Here is a 20,295-nt window from a genome sequence, read left to right as displayed (position 1 = left end):
TGGGAAGCTTGCCACAATCCCAAAATAACATCCGTTGTGTTGTGATTCGGGTGGTATCAAATGTGATGGATAAAGATCCAGCATGATCAGTGGCCTCGCAATTTTTCCATTAACCTTAATCTTAAATGAAGGTGGTGTTGTTCTGAATGTGGTCTCCAGAGAATTCAGCGTGGAGTTATGCTGAGAATTACTATTAAATTCCATCTTAAAAGCAATGCAAGTTAGAAAGGAGTGCTATGATTTATATAATGGATATTATAATTTACCACAGTGCAAAATGAAAAATCAACTTGCTGATGGAAATCTGAACCATAACAGTAAATGTAAATCAGGCAGCAAATGGAAGAAGAGAAAAACAAAGTAATTGTATAAAAAAGTCTGGACAGAGTATCCAGCTGAGCACTGAAAACCTGTTCAGACCAACTAGTCAATAGACATCTTCAACATCTTACTCCAGCAGGGCATGTTACCCACCTGTTTCAAACAGGTCTCAACTGTACTGATATCCAAGAAGAGTGCAGTAACATGCCAAAATGACTACTGAGCAGTGGTGGTGTTTTGAGAGGCTGTTGTTGAAGTGTATTAGCTCCTGTCTGAGCAGAGACATAGATTCATTCCAATTTGCCTACCACAGCAACAAAATGCTAGAATACCAGGAGAGCAAAGATACATATGTCAGGATGCTCTTCATTGACTGCAGTTCAACACTTAACACCATCATCTCCTTAAAACTGATCAGCAAATTCCAATACCTGGGCCTCAATGTGTAATTGGACCCTGGATTTCTTCACCTCCAGAAACACAATCAGCGAGGATTGATAAGAAATGGACACATGGAATGTTGTGTTCAGTTCTCGTCACCTCATGACAGTTGCGGAAGCTATGGAGAAGTTGCAGAGGAGATTTATCAAGATGTTGCCTGAATTGGAGAGCGTGTCTCATGAGAGTAAATGAGGATGAGAGGCGATTCAGTAGAGATTATGATAGGGAGGATAGGCAGGGCGACAGTGGCAAACTCCAGAGGTCATCTGTAAAAGACGAGGGGAGGAAGGTTTAGGGGAGAAGTCAGCGTTGTGTTTTTTTTACATAGTTAAGGATGATTTCCAGGGTGGTGGTAGAAGCCGAAACATTAGGGACATTTAAAAGACAGATACACGAATGAAAGAAAAATAGAGGGTTATGAAATAGGAAAGCTGGAGTTTTTTGAATAGGTTTAAATACAGTAGGTGGACAGACCATTGTGTGCAGCGATATTCCATCTCCACAAGCTCCATCAGTGTCAGAGTGCCCCAGGGTTAAATGTTTCACACCTAAGACTGAATAGTTCAGAACACTATCTACAAATTCGCTGACTATACCACAGTAGCAGTGGCAATGAGTCAGCACACAGGAGGAAGACTGAAAACTTGGCTGAAGGGTACACCAACAACAACCTCTCACTGAATGTCACCAGATCCAAGGACGTTAGGACGGAAAAACTATAGGGATACGATCCAATGATCTTTGGGGGAAAATCAGAGGTGAAGAGGGTGAACAAATTTAAATTCCTGGGAGTCATGATCTCAGAGGATATTTCCTGGACTCAACACACTAATGTGATTGTGTAAAAAGCATATTGCTGCATTTCGTTCCTCAGGAGTTTAAGGAGGTTCAGTCTGATATAAGAAATCGTGGCAAATATCAGCAGATGTGTAGTGGTGGGGTGCTGACCAGCTGCATCATAGCCTGGTACAGGGTCACCAATACCTCTGAGCAGAAAGCCCTGCAAAAGGTAGTGGACACAGCCAGTACATCACAGGCAAAACCCAGCCCACCATCGAGAATATTTACATGGAACACTGCTGTTGGAGAGCAGCAACCATCATCAAAGACCCACACCACTCAGCACACGCTCTGTTTTCGCTGCTGCTATCAGGAAAAGGGTATCAGATCCACAAGCACCACCAGGTTCAGGAACAGTTGCTTCCTCTCCACCATCAGACTCAACAACACTCAGAGACTCATTTAAGGATTCTTACTTTGCACATGATTTATTACTGAATATTATTTTTTTCTGAATTTGCATTCTCATTTTGTTCACATTTCTTTTTTGTATACTGTACATTTCTTTTTCTTTAGTACACTTTATACTCCAGTAAAAATTCTGCCCGGCCTGCAGGAAAAGAATTTCAGGGTTATATGACAATAAATGACAATATCAGGTACTATGACAATAAATTTGAATTTGAATAATCTTTTATCAGATGTCTTGATCAGAGATGCTGTTTGTCATCATAGATACTGCCCAACTTATAGTTGCCAACATTTTTCAATTTTAGTCAGTGACCTGTAAACCTCGTTTCTTAATTCAGAACCTGGTACAGGTCAAATACCCCTTATCCGAAATGCATGGGACCAGAAGTGTTTCAGATTTTGGAACACCATTTTAAAAAATGCACTCACTCATTCACTCAAAGACACATCCATTCACATTACCATACAAATATTTACATAAGCACAAATTAACTGAAATAGACATATATTGGAAAAAATCTACACAATACTTATGTCTGCTACATCCTGTTCTCCAATCGGGATTGTTGAACTCTATTATGTGTTACCTTATGGGAAGTTTCAGATTTTGGATAAGAGATACTTGACCTGTACAGACAGCAGTTAGCTCGACACTATTACAGAGCCAGTGACTTGAGTTCAAATCTAGCACTGTGTGCAAGGACTTTGTTTGTTTTCCCTGGTGTTCCAGTTTCCTCACACCCTCCAAAACATATAGGGTTGTTGGTTAATTTGGGTGTATAATTGAGCGGCATGGGTTTAAATGGACAGATTTGGCCTCTGCCAGGCTGTAAATAAAAGTTAAAAAAACATACATGATCAAGAGACATGGAGTCTCAGTCCACCATGCACTGGGCATGGTGCATTGAGGGAGAAAGATGAGGGGCTGGGAACATGGAGGGAAGGGACAAAAATGGAAAAGAGGAGGGTGGAAGGATGAGTACAGGAAAGCATGAGGTAGTGTTTATTCCCATGGTAAGTGGAAGCACCCAACTTTGCACTGTTCTTTGTTCTTTGTTCTCAATTTTTGTCTCGAGCGAAATCTGTGAAGGTACTTCTGTTTCTCACAAGACTCTCCGAGAGGTGGCAACATCTCTCAGCAAGAACTTCTAAAGTCCAGCCAACGTCCTGGTCAGGGGAGGTGGAGAAGCTGGTACCGGCGCCCCGACAACCTATTACAAGTGTGCAGTCGTTGCCTCGTCTCGGCAGTTGGGACCAGTCCCAACGTTGATAAGTATAATTAGGAAGGGCTTGCATATTGTGGTTTGAAATCAGCTTTTGAATTTGTAATGAACATTTGTATAAACTGAACTGCTCTCGGTGTGGGTGTCTATTTTCTTTCGGTAGCTCAAACACTGTGACCAATCTAAAACGAACAAAGTGAGAGGTACAATTTTACCCAGGATGATTGGCAACGCAAGCAGGGTTGGTCTCGAGATGTTTCGCCGAAAGAAAGAGGTGAGCCCTGAGCAGTTCTTGATTCTGGGATGGACTTCCAAAGACGATGAGTTCGGCATGTTGGCCAATACCCAGTTTTTTGTTGGGACCACCCCTCAGTTGGGATGAGAAGTTAGATCCATCAAGTGTGCCTCTGGGAAAGCGGGTTCCCACTCTCCTTCGAGAAAGTAAATTTCCTGTTAAAAAGGGGACACTGACAGAAGGTTTTTGGCTGCTGGCCATAGCCTTACGCCACTCTGTTCAGCGTGAAGCAGAATCAGTTCAGCGAAAGTAGAATCTCAGCATAAGAGAGCAACTAGAGGAGGAGCTAGAAGCCCTGCGACAATGCTGTTCCATGAGCGAGATTGTTTGCACCAGTCAGGACCGAGACAAAGAATGGGAGGATAAGCATGTCCAAACAATCTGCCGTAATATTAAACCCGGCAGCAGCTCAGTGCAGATAAAGAAAGGCATGAAGTAGAACCGGATTCACATCATATTTGTGCCATGATAAGGAATGGTGATGATCCTGATGTAATTGATGATTGGGACGAGAATATCTGGAATGATGACAATGGTAATAATGCAGATTCTCCTCAGCATGTACCTAACATACTGCCCTCTCCACCCTGTAAGGCAGCAGAATTTCCAAACAGACGGAGAGGGAGAGGGGTGGAATGTAACTGACGAGATTGAAGAGAAAGATGATCCCCTGATCTCACTAGAGGATCCAGGGGAAGGTACCCGAACCCCTGCTTATGCTCAATGGCCCACTCTCTCTACAGGATGGCCTAGTCCTCATCCCATCCACCGGGCAAAGGGCCCTGTGGGCCAAAGTGGGAGCAGAGGTCAAGAACAGTCAATGATATGTGACTTCTCTGTAAAAGAGCCGGATGCCATTGGAGATCGATTTAGGCAAAAGACGGGAGAAACTCCAGTGGCCTGGCACCTGCATGTTTGGGAGCAAGGAGGGGGTAATGTATATTTAACCCCCGAGGAATTGTTGGGATTAGTAACATTGACTACTGATATCCAGGTCACTGCTGAGCTGCGGGATAGAGGAAGAGAGGTGGATTACTTACTTGCCACTCTAGGGGATGCCCTACTACGAGTATACCCATCACCAGTAGATTGGGATTTACATTTGCAGAATTGGGGCACCCCAGAGGAGAGTATAGCAGTAATTCACCAACAAGCCCTGGCCTCTGCCTTGTATGCAGGGTGTTTGAGGCTGTGGGTACATGGGGGGAGCCCTGATGAAGAGATATTCACAGCCGGAATGCATACCCGATTAGTTCGTTCCGCCCAACCCACTGTACAGGAACTGGTTCTGTCCATAACTAGACAGCTAATTGGGCACCCTGTGTCTGAGGCGGTGCACACCTTATCTGGGCTTACAGAATTAGAGTTGGGAAGTAAAATCCACTCACGTACAACCCGGGTTAAATTAGACAACCAGCATGAAAAAAGAGGGGCTACTGCTAATAATGGACCGACAAGAAGGGACCTTTTTAAAGTTAGGCGTAACTAAAAGTGATATTGATGGGAAACCTACCGCGGTCCTTTATGCCCTTTATAAGAGGAAGGCAGGGGAACATCATCCCTAGCTGTTGAGTCTTCTTGGCCCAGCTGTGCCTTCTGCTCCCACTGCTGCTCCTATCGAGCCAGTTCCTCTTGCTCCAGTTACCGGTGATGAGATACAACAAATGGTTAAAAAGGCTCTTATGGATAATAGTGGCATGTGGGCCTGGTAGCCCCAGAACCCTACTAAAGCATGAGGGTGTGGGGGGGGGGGGCCCCCATGTCTACTCCACTGAGATATGGCGGTTACACGGGGACCCTCGGCTCTACATACCGTTAACAGTCCATTGGGGTGCGGGTAATGACCCCCAATATTTGGCCTTAGTCGATACCAATGCGGAGCACTCAGTGATTCTGGGTAACCCCAACCTCTGGACTGGACCGACATTTTGAATAGAGGGGATGGGAGCAATAAAAGTCCGCGCCACGGTAGGTGACAGCCCTTCCCCTATATGGTTACATGCCCTGGTGGGTGCCACTGATGAATGTATCCTGGGTATTAATATGTTGGCTGGTAAGGCCCTTAATACTAGCCAAGGGAGATTTGCATTTGGAATTCAGACTATTACAAAAAGACTAGTGGTAGGTGGGGCTAAGTGGGAGCCTGTGATGGTGCCTCCCCCCAACCCCAAAACCAGTACGCATTCCACATTATTGCCTCCCTGGAGCGCAGGAAGAGATTAGTGCCACCATTGATGCTCTGCAAGAAGAAGGGGTAGTGAGGGCCCCACCATCACCCTTTAATAGCCCTGTTTGGCCGGTCCAGAAGCCGGACAGCTCCTGGAGAATGACAGTTGATTATCGTTTCTTGAACAAACATGCCCCACCACTTGCTTCAGCAGTTCTAGACATTGACACCCTTATTGAAAACATTGCTTCTGGGAACTCAGGAACATGGTATGCTGTCATTGATCTCGCTAATGCTTTCTTCAGTATTCTTATAGCTGAGGTCCCACAGGATCAGTTTGCCTTTACCTGAAAGGGGAGTCAATATATCTTCACCCGCCTCCCTAAGGGCTATGTACCCTCTCCCACTATTTGCCACAGCCTAATTGCCTGTGATTTGGAGACAGTGCCAGTATCGCCTTCTCTCTCAATTCACCATTATATTGATGTTGTGATGATCCAAGGGACCACGGAAGAGATGGTACAGAAAGCAGAACAAGAGAATGCCTGGTTTACTGATGGTAGCAACCGGTGGGTGCAAGGAAAGCAGAAGTGGAAGGTGGTGGCATACCATCCCAGGTCAGGAACTCACTTATTGGAGGAGGGGGATGGTGGCTCCAGTCGGTATGAAGAGTTGAAGGCGGTCACTTTACCACTAGACTCCTATGATCACCCTCTTCGGCTGTTTACTGATTCCTGGGCTGTGGCTAATGGACTAGTGTTATGGATGCCTGATTGGCAAAAGAATGACTGGCTGGTACATAACCGCCCAGTATGGGGCAAACAGTTGTGGCAGCTGTTGTGGGATGCTTCCAATCATCGTGAGATAACTGTTTATCACGTTGACGCCCATACCAATGCAATGACGAACATGGCACAACATAATGCAGTAGCATATCAGCTTGCCACTATCAGCTGTGCCAATACCGTCACCCTAGCTCGATGGGCGCACGAGCAGAGTGGTGGTTTGGGGGAAGAAGGGATCAGCTATGTGGGCTCGTACACATGCCTTACCCGTCCATCAGGACGATGTCCGCATGGCCGTGCAGACATGCCTAGCATGTGAAGTCCCGCACCATTCCTCCTGGTCCACATGGCCGAATAAGTCAGGGAGCTCGCTCAGCTGTGGTCTGGCAAATTGATTATATAGGCCCCATTCCAGACCAAAGGACCATTTAATTTCTTGATATGATGTACCAGAGGAGATTCAGTCTGATAATGGCTCACACTTCTCCGGAAATGAAATCTGTGATTGGGCAACTGACAACAGTATCTTATGGGTCCACCATATTCCTTATTATTCGTAGGTTGTCGGGTTAGTTGAACAAATGAACGGCTTACTGAAGGAACAGATTCGTTTGTTAACACCACTGGGGACCCTGAAGGGGTGGTGCCATGTGCTGCAGCAGGCAGTTGACAATTTGAATCATTGCCCTTTAAAGGGAGGTACACCTTTCCACCGACTTCTTCACGCTTAGGAACTACAGCCTATTCCAGAGAAAAAGTCATTGCCCCCCATTCCTGAGCTAAAGAATGCTGGACAAAAGGCATGGGTGGCACCACCAGTTAGTGGCCCTCCTGTAAAAGGGGAGATAGTGACACCTGCCCTGGGTAACACTCGGTAGGTAGCTATTGAGGGACAGGATGATTTAGTTTATTTAAATACTGAACGCTTACGGCATCGTTAGTGACATATGTCAGGCTTCTTTGTTCCAGGACCTCCATCTTGTGCTCCTGCTGATCTGGCTTAACAGCTGCTTTGATGCCAGCAATTGGATTTGTAATGTTGAGAACGTTCTGAGGGAGCTGCCCGTGGGGGACATGGCCCGATGTATCCACTAATATATCTGATATTGTTCAGAATGTTTCAAAATCTGATCGTGTGCTTCAGTGTCTGGGTATTGAGGCCCACAAAGATAGTTTGAGCCTTGATTGGAATCCTTTTTCTTAGTTAATTGGTACATTTGGGAGATTGCGCCACACTATTCTCCATTGGTTGCTCGCATTATTGCTTATTTTTGTATTTATTATAGTTTTAGTTTCTCTTTTTCGCTCTTTCTGTACTCAAATGCTTGTAAGGTCTCGTAAGAGAGAGGCTGCAACCAAGGGGTGGAATGTAATGGAGGATTTAGACCAGCTTATGCAAGAAGGGATTCAGTTGCATCAGAAGACATAATCTAAATTCCACCATGGGGCCCAGGGATGCAGTTGAATAGGAAGACATAACCTAATTTACACCATGAGGCCCAGGATGCACATGAATTCACATCTAAATTCCACCATGAGGTGGAATTCCACACATCTAAATTCCACACATCTAAATTCCACCATGAGGCCCAGAGATGCAGTTGTCTTTTGTTGGACGCAGACTATCAGGAGACCTTGAAGATAATTAAATCATTTATTCAAAGAGATAAGCTATGAGTAAACAATTTTTGGGGTAATATAATCCATGGTCCCACTGCTGAAGTGGAGACTCTCTGAGGGGTGGAAACATCTCTCAGCAAGAAAACCTTGCTGAGAGTCCAGTTAACGTCCCGGTCAGGGGAGGTAGAGAAACTGCTACCGGCACCCCGACAACCTACTGCAAGTGTGTGGTCATTGCCTCGCTTCGGCAGTTGGGACCAGACAAGGCCTTGATAAGTATAATTGGGAAGGGCTTGCATATTGTAGTTTAAAATCAGCTTTTGAATTTGTAATAAACATTTGTATAAACTGAACTGCTCTCAGTGTGGGTGTCTATTTTTTTTCGGTAGCTCAAATACTGTGACCAATCTAAAACGAACAAAGTGAGAAGTACAAGTTTACCCAGAACACCACCCCAGGTGTCCTTGCCTTGTATCTACTTGTACAGTGCAAAACAAGCTAATTGGTTGTTAACTAGGGAACAAGTAGCATTCTGAACATTCAAAGCAATTGAATGCTAAAAATGTTTAATGTGATTTTTCTTTTTATTTACAAAACTCGAATGTTAGATTGAGGGACAGCCAGCCACTTGTCAGTTTGCAGCTGGCCTATTGAGCCCTTCCAGTGGTCACCATACACCATCCTGTATCAGCTCAGCAGGGACACCCCAGTAAGTATCACAGATCAGTCCATTTGTATTTATGAGCCTTTTCATGGCATCCTTCCTCTGGTTAACACCTTGCAGGAAGAACTGGTGCCTGCCCTGACATAGCTAGCACAACAGCACCATTGACAAGAGTTTGAATGTACTACTGTCTGTAAGTAATTTGTACAGTCTCCCTTGGCCTGCGTGGGTTTCCTTCTACATTCCAAATATATACAGGGTTAGTAATTGACATGGGTATATTTGGGGTCATTGGCCTGGAGCTATAAATTAAGAGCCTGGTGATCAGTTCCTCCCTGCAATCTGACATTAGCTCCCACTCCAGAGAAGAAATTATGGTTGAGCTCATTCTTCCTCCTTGTGTTGGACTAACACTTGGTTCAGGCCCCACCCAAAAATTGCCAGAGCAGAAAATGCTCAGGTGATCTGTGTCCAACAATGACTGACATTATTGCCCACTGGAATTAGGATCAGTGAACTGTGCATGAAGTCAGTCACTTGACTGCAGTAATCTCAATGCTCTCAAGAGCCACTCATGTAAATCTCTATTCAATATGTGGAATTAATTTGAAAGTGCGTGTTATTCTAAAATGAGACTAATATTAGTGCTGCCATTGACGCAGACCCAGGAGAGCAGACAATGGAGGCACAGCACTATGCTGAAGGGTTCAACCCCTTGGTCCTAATTAAAGACTTCAAATGGCCTGTTAAAGGTTCTGACTGCGTTTTTAAATGAAATTCTGCAGCTGCAGAGGTGAATGCCCAAGATGCTATACCTGGTAGTGGCCATGAGGGTTTGCAGATCCAAGGAGCAGCAGACCAGAAACGGGAGAATACCCTCTGTTGAGGAGGAAGGCGAACCAGCGAGGGGGTCAGCGTCTGAGAGATTCACAGACTGTGGCCATCTTGCAGTCGGGGACCCACTAGGGCTGCTGGAGACTGGCTCATGGGAACCAAGTATCGGAACCGGGTTTTGAGAGGACACTGAAGGCTTCCTAATCGCGTCAGAGATGTGGTCCTGGAGCTTGGGTGACCAATGGATCAAACAGGAGTTTCTGCAGCTGCAGATGTGAATTCACGGTCTTGTCATTAATGGGACTCTCTTTCGATTCTCTTGCTCTTATTATAAGTGACATTAATGGCGACTCTCTGTCTGCCTTATAGCAGGCAGAAGGCAATTTTGTTTATTATTACATGTTTTGTACTATTACAGGGCAATAAGGGAATCTTGAGGCTGTTATAGGTTATCAGAGTGGGCAGCAAGATGCAAACCAGCAAATGAACTAAATGGCCTGTGAATGCTATAGACTTTACGTTGAAAATCACGTGCTCTCTTGCAGTTCAGAGCCAGAACATTTGGGTCTGGAGTATAATGTCACTTCCGTGTGTGAGTTTCCTGTGGAACAAAACTGACCTCAGATAAAACAATACGCCATCTGCTGTTAAATCGCAAAACCTTTGCTTTATCACATGACTGGGCAGATGCTCTCACAAGGAGGGTTTCAAAGGGTGTGTTGAGTTTTCATGTATGTATTGAGATGCTGCAGGAGGAGAGAGTCGGACAACAGTCATCCACTGATAAATCACAACACCAAAGAACCACAAAAGGGCAGGGAGGGAAGGCTGAGCAGCCAAAAACATCATGATTTATTAATATTTGAAGTAACTTCATAATTCAACACAACCAAATTATACATTTTACGATCACTTTCTATTTGTAAACACTTAAAAAGCCACTGACTTGTTTGCATCTTCCAACAGACAGTTACAATGAAGGCAATGAAATGGTGGCATTGACTGCAGTGTTAAAATTGTGTCCTGGTTTGTCATTATTGAATGACCAAAGTGTAAAGTAACTAATTTTCTGTTTAACCTTTTTATATGCAAATTCTAACAATAAAACAGCTTCTTACAGATGACAGTACGATTCTGTAAACTACTGGAGTTGGTTACAGTCTGCATAGTTACAGATCTCAGCCAGATTTGTTTTTAAATATAACAGTCAATTGGACAGTCACAATAGCAAAATAATTTAGCCACTCGATAATGGGAATATAAAGGAAGGGGGTAGTGGAAATAAAAGTATATATACTACAACATGTCAGCAAAATTCACTCACCATAAAATGACAGCAATTTCAAAGCTGGAAATTCTGGCTTTAAGCAGTTAACTTGGCAAAAATAAAACAAAGGTAATTTTACAGAGCAGTTTCATTCAGTGCTAAAAGTTTGTGGGGGGGGGGGGAGAGTCCTACACAGTACTATCTGAGGCTCCTAACATGGGAAAGAGGAGGAGGGGAAGGGAACTATTTCCTGAGAACCATGCTCTTTCTCACTTCAGGATATAGAGGAATAGAAAAAAAAGAACATGGTCAAAACACTGTTCAATATTCCCAGAGATAGAGTATCTTCATCTGCAATCTTTTTAATAAAAAAAAACATTTTTTTTTATTAATGATGGAAGAGTAAACATTTCCCCTCAAAAATCTGTAAACAAGAGGGCACAACCAGGGCACCTCCAAAAAAATGAAAGCTCTATTGAAAGTGCTGTACCCTCCTGGTTTGCAGGGTGGGGTTGCAAGTCACAGCTACTGCCACAGTATCACACTGTAGAGATTAAATTCTTTAGGTTTTCTTTAATCTTAATAAAATGTTTTGAAAAGAAACAAATTGGTGCAATACTTTTTTTGAAACTGCTAGATCAGTATGATAACTTTGCTCTACAATACCACGCTACTTTAAGTACATGTCAAGGCATATTAAAGAGCACACTTTTTTGCCATTTATTTCCTTGCTAATAAGAACATTTTTGAGTAAACATTTACACTTGAACTACCCTCTCCACCCTCTGTCCCACTCTGCCCTATTGCCAATTGGAAAGGGAGACAGTACTCAGTGCAGATTTAACAGCTCACACTCCCAACATCACCAAACTCAAAATAGTTTTGGAATTTAAGGAATAGACATGATGAGTGCACACAACTAGCTCAATTGAAGCAGTTTTTTAAATGGATAGCACTATCTGGAAGTATAAATATATACTTTTCACATTTTTTTAATCTATTAGCCTGCATGATTCAAGTATTAAAACTGATATGTTCTGGGCTAAAAGAAAGTGGAAATAAAGGTGCAGAACGGAACATTTCCACAGGTGAACCCTTTTCTCTGTCTCTCTCTTTCTCGCATTGTAGGTGAAAAGTCCGATTAGTGCTGCTTTTCATGTCGAGGTCACATTTTGAGTCATGAGTAAAGTTTAGATGGACTCTCCACCTCCAAGATGATCAACAGGGAGGAAAGCATTGACGGGAGAGGGGCTGCCAATTCCCCGCATATCAATGCTGCTTGGAGTTCCCTATAGGCTAGTGGAATAACTGGGAGTGCCCCAGAGTGAAGTGCCATGGAGGTCTCCACTACCAGTTCCTGACAGCCCAGCTCCATTCCAGTGATTGCGATCATTGCGGTTTGAGAATGGGTGGGAACTGTCAATGGATGCAATACGGTTTTGGCTGGATTCCAGAGACTGCCAACCCAGAGAAGGCGTCAACGACTGGCCTTGTGCAAAGAAGCGATTAATCTCATCTTCACTGGCAAATTCAGCAAGAATGGTAGTGTTCCCTAAAACACACCTGAAAGTCAAAAGGGAAATCAACCGAATAAACACACACAACCTGGAATGCAGAATAAAGGATGAAAGGAAAAAAACAAGAATTACGAGATTTGTTCAATATTGATCATAAGGCAGCAATAAGTGGACTTGAGGTTTTTAAAAACAGAAATGGCAGAGGAGCAGAGATGCAGGATATGGGACCAGAAAGAAAGGCTTTAAAGGGTATGAATTTAAAGGGACCCTTCTGGTTTTGAAAAGGAACACAATAAATCTTCAAAAAAAAAGCCTTGACAACACTGTAGTGACTACATTGCCAACAGAAAGTCGATAATAAATGACAATGAATTTAGAGAAAATGAAGAGTTTGGAGAGTTTCAAAGACAACTCTTGCATAACTCACTTCTCAGCAATAAAATATTCCAAATAGATTTCCCCTGACCTTTCTCAAGTACTACCATGTCCTTTCCCTCACATGGAGACTGAAGTATACAGTCCTTTTCCTCCAATATATTTAATTTTTAAAAATTAAATAAATATAGTTAAAAATAATTCTCTGACTAATCTTGTGAATTTTTACGTCAGGTGGAATGGCTGTGAAAAGTAAATGGTTTTGGAGATGAGCAGCCTCTCTGAACCAATAGATGTAATTTCCAAGGACCTCCTCCCAATTACATTACTAACCCACAGCCTGGTTAGATTAAAGTTCAAACTTTTCATTTCACAAGATAATTGATGTGATTTATAAATCCCTTCCCATTCTCATAAAAGTAACAACATTCCGCCACAAATGTTAAACCTAGGTCAAACTTACATGTGTAGAGATTTCTGTGCCTTGGCTGCCTCTTCTTTCGAGCTGTAACAGACCAAAGCATTTCCATGGGGCAGGTTAAGGTGGAATGTAATTAGTGGGCCGTGCTGCATGCACAGTGTACGCAATGTGGAGCCATCAATCTGAAGGTTAAAGACACAGCAAGAGCCCAGTCAGCAAGATTAATACAGGGCTGCAGGCAGACAACTTACTTGAATGTAGCAAAACCTCCCATAGTCATTCACGGCAATGAATAAAGTCAACATTGTAATCACAAAAAGGATTTAAAAAAATAGTTTTAACACTTGAAATAAGAACTGGAGAGGTTGACAAGAGTCAGGCTTTAGTTAGTTGAAAGCACAACCATCCTGGTGGAGAGAAGGAAGGTCAGAACAGAAAACAGCTGGATTCTACATCCTCAGTAACAATCCAACTAGGATGAGCTTTAAAACAGAGAAAGTTTGAAGAGCAGCTTACAATGCAGAAAACAAAATCAATTACAGATAACCCCATCTTTTTGAAAGTTTGCTTTATGCCATTTTGCTTTTACAAAGACCTACATTAGTACCTTTTTTTAAAAAAAAATCAAAAGAAATCCAAAGAGTATTTTTGTTTGTATGAAAAAAGCAAAAATAGCATTCAGTGGGCTGTCGGGAGAGTGTGGGGCAGTAGGATCAGAGTGGGGACTAAGAGTGGTTCTTGGGAGACTGAGGGGCTGTGGGATCAGTGTGGGGACTGAGGGTGGGCTGTTGGGAGAGTGTGGGGCAGTGGAATCAGTGTGGAGACTGAAAGCAGGCTGTCGGGGAGAGTGGGATTAGTGTAGGGACTGAGAGCAGCTGTCGGGAGAGAGTGGGCAGTCGAATCAGTGAGGGGACTGAGAATGGGCTATTGGGAGAATGTGGGGGAGTGAGATCAGTGTAGAGACTGAAACCAGGCTGTCGAAGGAGTGTGGGATTAGTGTAGGAACTGAGAGCGTGGGGCACTGGGATCATTGTTGGGACAGAGCGGGCTTTTAGGAGAGTGTGGGGACTGAGAATGGGCTGTTTGGGAAATTGGGGGTAGTTGGACCAGTGAGAGTAGGCAGCTGGGAGAGTGTGGGGCAGTGGGATCAGTGTGGGGATTGAGAGTGGGCTGTTGGGAGAGTGTAAGGCAGTGGGTCTGGGAATGCTCAAGATATTTTCCCAGATAAATTAATGGTAATTGCTTTTTTGCTTTACAATATTTTGGCTTATGAAAGGTTTGATAGGAACACTCTACGTTTTGATAGTGGTGGAAACTTGTACCTAGTTCACTGAGAAATTTTAAAAAGTTGCAATGTCTGCATCACGGTCAGGTTATGCTGCTAAGACTCACGATCTACTGAGCTGCACACTAAGAATAAGCTACACATAGTTTCCATTAACCTTTATAAAGTTCGTTGCATCTATTGGGCTAGAGAAGTAATCTAATCAGCCAGGCATCTGGCTATCCAGTAACTGGGAAAATATCCCAGTGGGAAGGCAAGATTGTCATCTCCTGCCTTAAGGCCATCTGGACAAAGTAACAGAATGCTGTTAATCTCTCTATGAAATTGCTCTTCAGTAATAAAACATATCTTTGGGGTAGAGGATGAGGGTGGAGAAAGGGCAATGGTACAGATAGCTCGAAGATTCAAAAAGGGAAGGCTTATTTGTAATTTACAATGGTATTTGCAACTCATTTAAAAATGCAATATGTAAACAATCTTATCCCTTCCCAAGTGCAGACATGGTTGACTTGGATTCCATATGCATTTTCTTAGTGGCAAGTTAGAGAACCTGAGCAGATGTCATCTGTTCAGCTTCTTTATTGTCCACAGGATGACTGAATCATTGCATGAATACAGTGCATCCACTTACCTGAGGTGTGAGGTTCTTGAGAACGAGCCAATTTGTAATTCTACCTGAGCTGATGTCACCCCAGCTAATAGGACCTGGAATCAAGGCAACAAAATTATCACTCCTGATAATCTCTGTCTAGCCAAGTTAAATCACTTACACTATCAAGTAAAACTATCATGTCAAAATACATCTACTTGAAAATAGGCAGTAAAATGGCTTTGAGCCTTGATTCTGTCCATTAATTTAATATCCTGGAGACTTTAGTCTAGAAAAAGTCCAGCCCAGCACCATATTCAATGTTCACTTTCTGTTTGATGTCAGAGGAGAAAATTTTCCAGTGAACGTGTTAGTTTTAAAGGGATTGTGCGAAAAAGAACCAAGTGAGTTACAGAGGCAAAAGAGGCACAGGAAATGTAGGTGAATCTCATGGATCATAAGGTATTGATCCAGACAAGTAATGATGGGCCACTGAGATGCTGATCTTGTGAGGAATTTGGACTCTTAAAGTTAGTATAGGAATAAGCAACCAGTGAGCCAGATGCCTAAACATCAGGATTTTTGAGTACAGGCCAAAAATGACTTCCGACCTAAGCGAGTTATGTCCACCTGCACATACGACCAAATTAAAAAAATCTTTATTAAAACTACTGTACTAGTACATATTTTGTATTTTTTCTTTGGCTTGGCTTCGCGGACGAAGATTTATGGAGGGGGTAAAGAAGTCCACGTCAGCTGCAGGCTCGTTTGTGGCTGACAAGTCCGATGTGGGACAGGCAGACACGATTGCAGCGGTTGCAAGGGAAAATTGGTTGGTTGGGGTTGGGTGTTGGGTTTTTCCTCCTTTGCCTTTTGTCAGTGAGGTGGGCTCTGCGGTCTTCTTCAAAGGAGGTTGCTGCCCGCCAAACTGTGAGGCGCCAAGATGCACGGTTTGAGGCGATATCAGCCCACTGGCGGTGGTCAATGTGGCAGGCACCAAGAGATTTCTTTAGGCAGTCCTTGTACCTCTTCTTTGGTGCACCTCTGTCTCGGTGGCCAGTGGAGAGCTTGCCATATAACACCACACCTGGCAGCAGCCTGTGGTCCCTGACTAATCCCCCAAAATATCTGTAGTGCATCAGTTTGCAGAAGTTGGAATATGCAGAAAGGATGAAAGGAAAATAAATTTTAATAAGAAGTGAAGACTTTAAAAGAGTTTTAACAACTAAAAAATAGGTGTGGTGGGAGGGCTGGATTCCAGAACTGTGGGTCACATATGCAGCTCAAATTGGGGTTGGAGTCCAAACATTAGATTTTAGGAACATGGGGATGTTTGTGGGCAAAGGTGGGATCTGCAGTGCTTGTATGTTTCCCCTCTTCCTTAATGGCTGACCGGAAAATTTATTATATGACTATGTTAAAAAACACAATATGTTTGTTTGGATAAGAGTCACATACAATAGTCTGCAAAATCCACTAGTACAAAAGTGCTGGATTATTGAAGTCTGAGAGTTCTAAAACATGGAAACAGGCTCTTTCTATGCCATCCAATCTAATTCCATTTGCCTGTTGTCTGCTCATTCTTATAAACCGTACTTAACCAGGTCTCTTTCAAAATGTCTTTTGAACATGAAAATTGGACCACCTCTCAGCTATTACATACACCTAACAGTCGTCCCTCAGATTCTTTTTAAATATTTCCCCTCTATTTTTAGGTTTCCCCTACTCTTGAGAGTAAATATCTATTTAACGGTTTAAAATACCTCTAAAAGAACCCCTTTCTCCTCCTATTCTCTTGGGAAAAGGTCATCTAACCAGCCTCTCCTTATAATTAAGCCCACCAAAACTGGCAACATCTTTCTGCACCTTTTCCAGTTTAATGATATCTTTCCCATAGCTTGTTGGCCAAAAATGCATACAATACTCACCAACATTCTGTACATTGTAACATGACATTCTTGTATGTTTACTGAACCAGGTATTTAAAAACTAACATATCATGTGTACATGGGCACTTAATGGTCTACGGATAGGCTTCTGTGAAACTGACCAACAGAATATTTAGAAGTTAGTTTCAACTCCCAAATTTAAGTAACAGAAAAATGTATTAATGATCGTCCAAATGCTATCCTTCTGGAAAACGCAGATTGGTACAGTTGACAAGTTCATGATTAGGTACACCTGCAATGCTTGAACAATCTGCTGGCATTCTCTGTTAAGACATGTTATAGGTACCAAAAAGGAGCCAGTGTCTCAGAGGTCAGACCCAGCATAATTTGGAGCTTTCAGAAGAAGCAGATAAAATTACATGTCTCAGTGGCAAGTAAAAAGAAATAATAAAAAGTTGTGAGAAATTGAAACACTGTGGTGACACTCAATGAGCCACTCCAACTAGCTGGTTTGCTTTGAGGCCAAAACAAATTATACTGCAACAAAAAAGAATAGTCAGTCTAATACCAGCTTCTTACCAGGGTTGTATCTCAAGTCGGAAGTCCCCCATCCTCCACCCATGCGCAGCGAGCTAGTTCCCCAAGAGGACGAAGACTTCTGATTGGTCAGCCCTGGAGGTGGGCGGGATGGAGCGGTAGTGTTTTTTGGTGGCAGGGGTACTTTCCACAGTTCATGAGCAAGGGAAGCATTGGTAACTGAACCAGGAGACCAGGTGGATTTGGGGTCACCAATTCTGGCTGGGAAAGGGAAACACAAATAAAACACCAGTCACTAAATCCTTGCATATAAACATACTTTAAGGAGTTCCCAGTCTACAGATCCTGTCTTTAACTTGGAAACTAAGTAATCCACCCCTTCCCTTTCGGCTGAAGGTATATTGCAATCTGGTTCTCAGATTCTTCAGTTAAATGGACCTGAAGTAAATACACCATGCTGGAGAAACTCAGCAGGTCATATAGCAAAGATAAAGATATATACCAATGTTTCAAGCCTGAGCCCCATTAAGGTATGAGCAAAATGTAGGCGGGGGGGTTTTGGTGGTGGGGAGCAGCCCACAGGCAATAGGTGAATAAGGGAGGGAGAGCACAACAGCGGGGGTGAGAGGGGTGGAATGTCTCTATAAATGGAGAGAAAATGGATGAAGAGCAGAAGGAAAGGAGAGATAGGGAAGTGAGGGAGGACAGGGAGTGGGCTAGCAGAAGCTGGAGGTCAATGTTAATGCCATTCGGTTGAAGAGTGCCCAGACAGAATATTAGGTGTTGCTCCTCCAATTTACAATTGGTCTTGGTTTGGTTGTGCATGAGGCCATGGACACACTTCAGCATAGGAGTAGGGTGCAAAATTTAAATAGTTGGCCACTAGGAGATCACTGTAATTGATTCAGATAGAGTGAAAGTTCTCAGTGAAGCGATCTCCCAGTCTGTGTCCAGTCTCTCTGATGTACAGATGGCCACAAAGGGAGGACCTAATGCAGTAGATGACTCCTGCAGATTCACAAGTGATGTGTTGCCAAATGAGAAGGGATGAATGGTCAGAGGGTTTTCAATGGAAGGCAGAGAGGAAAGGAGACTTGTCTGGTGGTGGAATCATGGTGTAGGTAGCGGAAATTGTCGAGTTTTTTATTATGTGTGTGTGTATATGTATATATCCTTAGCTGTATCTCTTCCACACACACACACACACACACACACACACACACACACACACACACATACACACACATTATATATATAGATATATATCTATATATAGATATATATATAGATATATATCTATATATAAATGTTTGGGAAATGGAAGAGATACAGCTAAGGCGATAGAGGGGAAGCCATATTTTATGAAAATGGAGGATATCTTGGATAATGAAAGAAAAAAAAACCACAATGGGCAGTCTTCACCATTTGTGCCGTAAGTTACTGGGCAGCACTTGTGACAGAGTATGCACTAATTTTCTCACACTAATAACCAAGATGGACACAATCCCTATTCCTCATCAAGAAGCTCTCCCCTAATCAAAAATAAGAACAAATTCATCTACAATGTTGAATGGGTGCAGGTGAAATAGAATGAAAAGAGGCCTTTACGAGACACTTTATACATGTAATTTGTGAAGGAGTTTTATAGTGATTAGTAGGATTCCTACCTAGAGTGCTTTGTGCTGTACTGCTGAGGGAACCACTGTAGCTGGAGGCACCAACAAGGGACCAGGCACTAGTTGAAGGCAGCATGGTGTTCATAGATGAGGATGACCCTACTGAACACACATAAAGACTTATCAATGATTTTCTGTAAGCTTCAGGCATAAATTTCAAAGTCACAATATAAAACAGAAGAAATTTACAAGTTAAACTTCACTTCTGATAGGTAATGCACCAACATTTAAAGAAAAGTGTAAACAACAATATTTCCCAGAGGATACAAATCCCTCCATTCTATCTTCTTTTATATTTAATTTGTCAATCAAATGATACAACCTGACATGTTTCTTTCAGAGCACTGCACACATAATTATACAACTGGAACAGGTAACCCGAAGGAGGCCTTCTATCCTATACTCTCATATAAATATTCATCCATTTTATACTGGCATAGTTTAGGCAATGAGATGGTCACCCAACTATCTTGAAGTATGGGGTGCAATGGTTGTTACTGAACTAGTAAACCAACAATCTGGATTAATAATCCATTGACACAAGTTTAAAGGCCAACAAGAGCAGATACAGAATTCTCAGTGTTAAAAACTCCAATTAAATTAAAAAAGATAGTCTTAGCAATGGTGACCAAATATTTCAGTTGATCTGCAACAATTTTGAGTACTTTGATCACAAATCAGTCTTTGGTGAAATCTATTTTCACATGATACTAAGAAACAGCTCAAAGCACTGGTCCAAATATTATCCTGGCCTAGTTCTGTAAACCTACTCCTTAGAACTGCCTGTGCCTGAATCCAAGCTGTTCTATTAGGGTTACAACACTGGTATCTATTTAACAACATGGAAAACATTCCAGGTTCATTCAATCTGGCAACTGGAGGACAGATCCAGTTTAACTAATTATCATTCCAATTAGTTTATTCCCAATTACAAGCAGAATGTGATTTTCCACATGTCATCTGATGTCTAAATATTATCTAGACATGATTCTGCTTCTTTCCTCATTTTTCATGTAATTTATATTGGAGTCTTGATTTAGACCCGAAATGTTGATTGATGTTTTCTATCCCTGGATGCTGTGTGACCAGCTGAGTTCCTCCAGCAATTCTTTGTCCAGCATTATCTGGAGTGTTCATC

The 20,295-nt window shown here is 42.7% G+C and overlaps 1 protein-coding gene across 4 annotated transcripts in view; it reads right to left on the bottom strand.

Annotated features, from left to right (window-relative positions):
• Positions 1-2,047: 2,047 nt before the first annotated feature.
• The window catches only part of LOC138750153 (trinucleotide repeat-containing gene 6A protein-like), a 188,093-nt gene continuing 169,845 nt past the window's right edge, over positions 2,048-20,295 (bottom strand). For 2 of the 4 annotated variants that reach the window (XM_069912293.1, XM_069912295.1), the window contains 5 exons: positions 19,149-19,259; positions 17,524-17,742; positions 15,098-15,171; positions 13,224-13,363; positions 10,431-12,431 (listed from right to left, as the gene is read on the bottom strand). In XM_069912293.1, coding sequence (XP_069768394.1) covers positions 12,158-12,431; positions 13,224-13,363; positions 15,098-15,171; positions 17,524-17,742; positions 19,149-19,259 — 818 coding nt within the window. In that variant the 3' untranslated portion in view covers positions 10,431-12,157. Of the gene's footprint in view, positions 2,153-10,430; positions 12,432-13,223; positions 13,364-15,097; positions 15,172-17,523; positions 17,743-19,148; positions 19,260-20,295 lie in introns of those variants that run through there. The other 2 variants (XM_069912294.1, XM_069912296.1) reach the window with 2 other exon arrangements.

The sequence above is a fragment of the Narcine bancroftii genome (assembly GCF_036971445.1).
Source record: "Narcine bancroftii isolate sNarBan1 chromosome 12 unlocalized genomic scaffold, sNarBan1.hap1 SUPER_12_unloc_2, whole genome shotgun sequence".
Taxonomy (NCBI): domain Eukaryota; kingdom Metazoa; phylum Chordata; class Chondrichthyes; order Torpediniformes; family Narcinidae; genus Narcine; species Narcine bancroftii.
The sequence above is the reverse complement of the archived record's forward strand: the minus strand, read 5'-3'. Positions and strand labels throughout refer to the sequence as shown.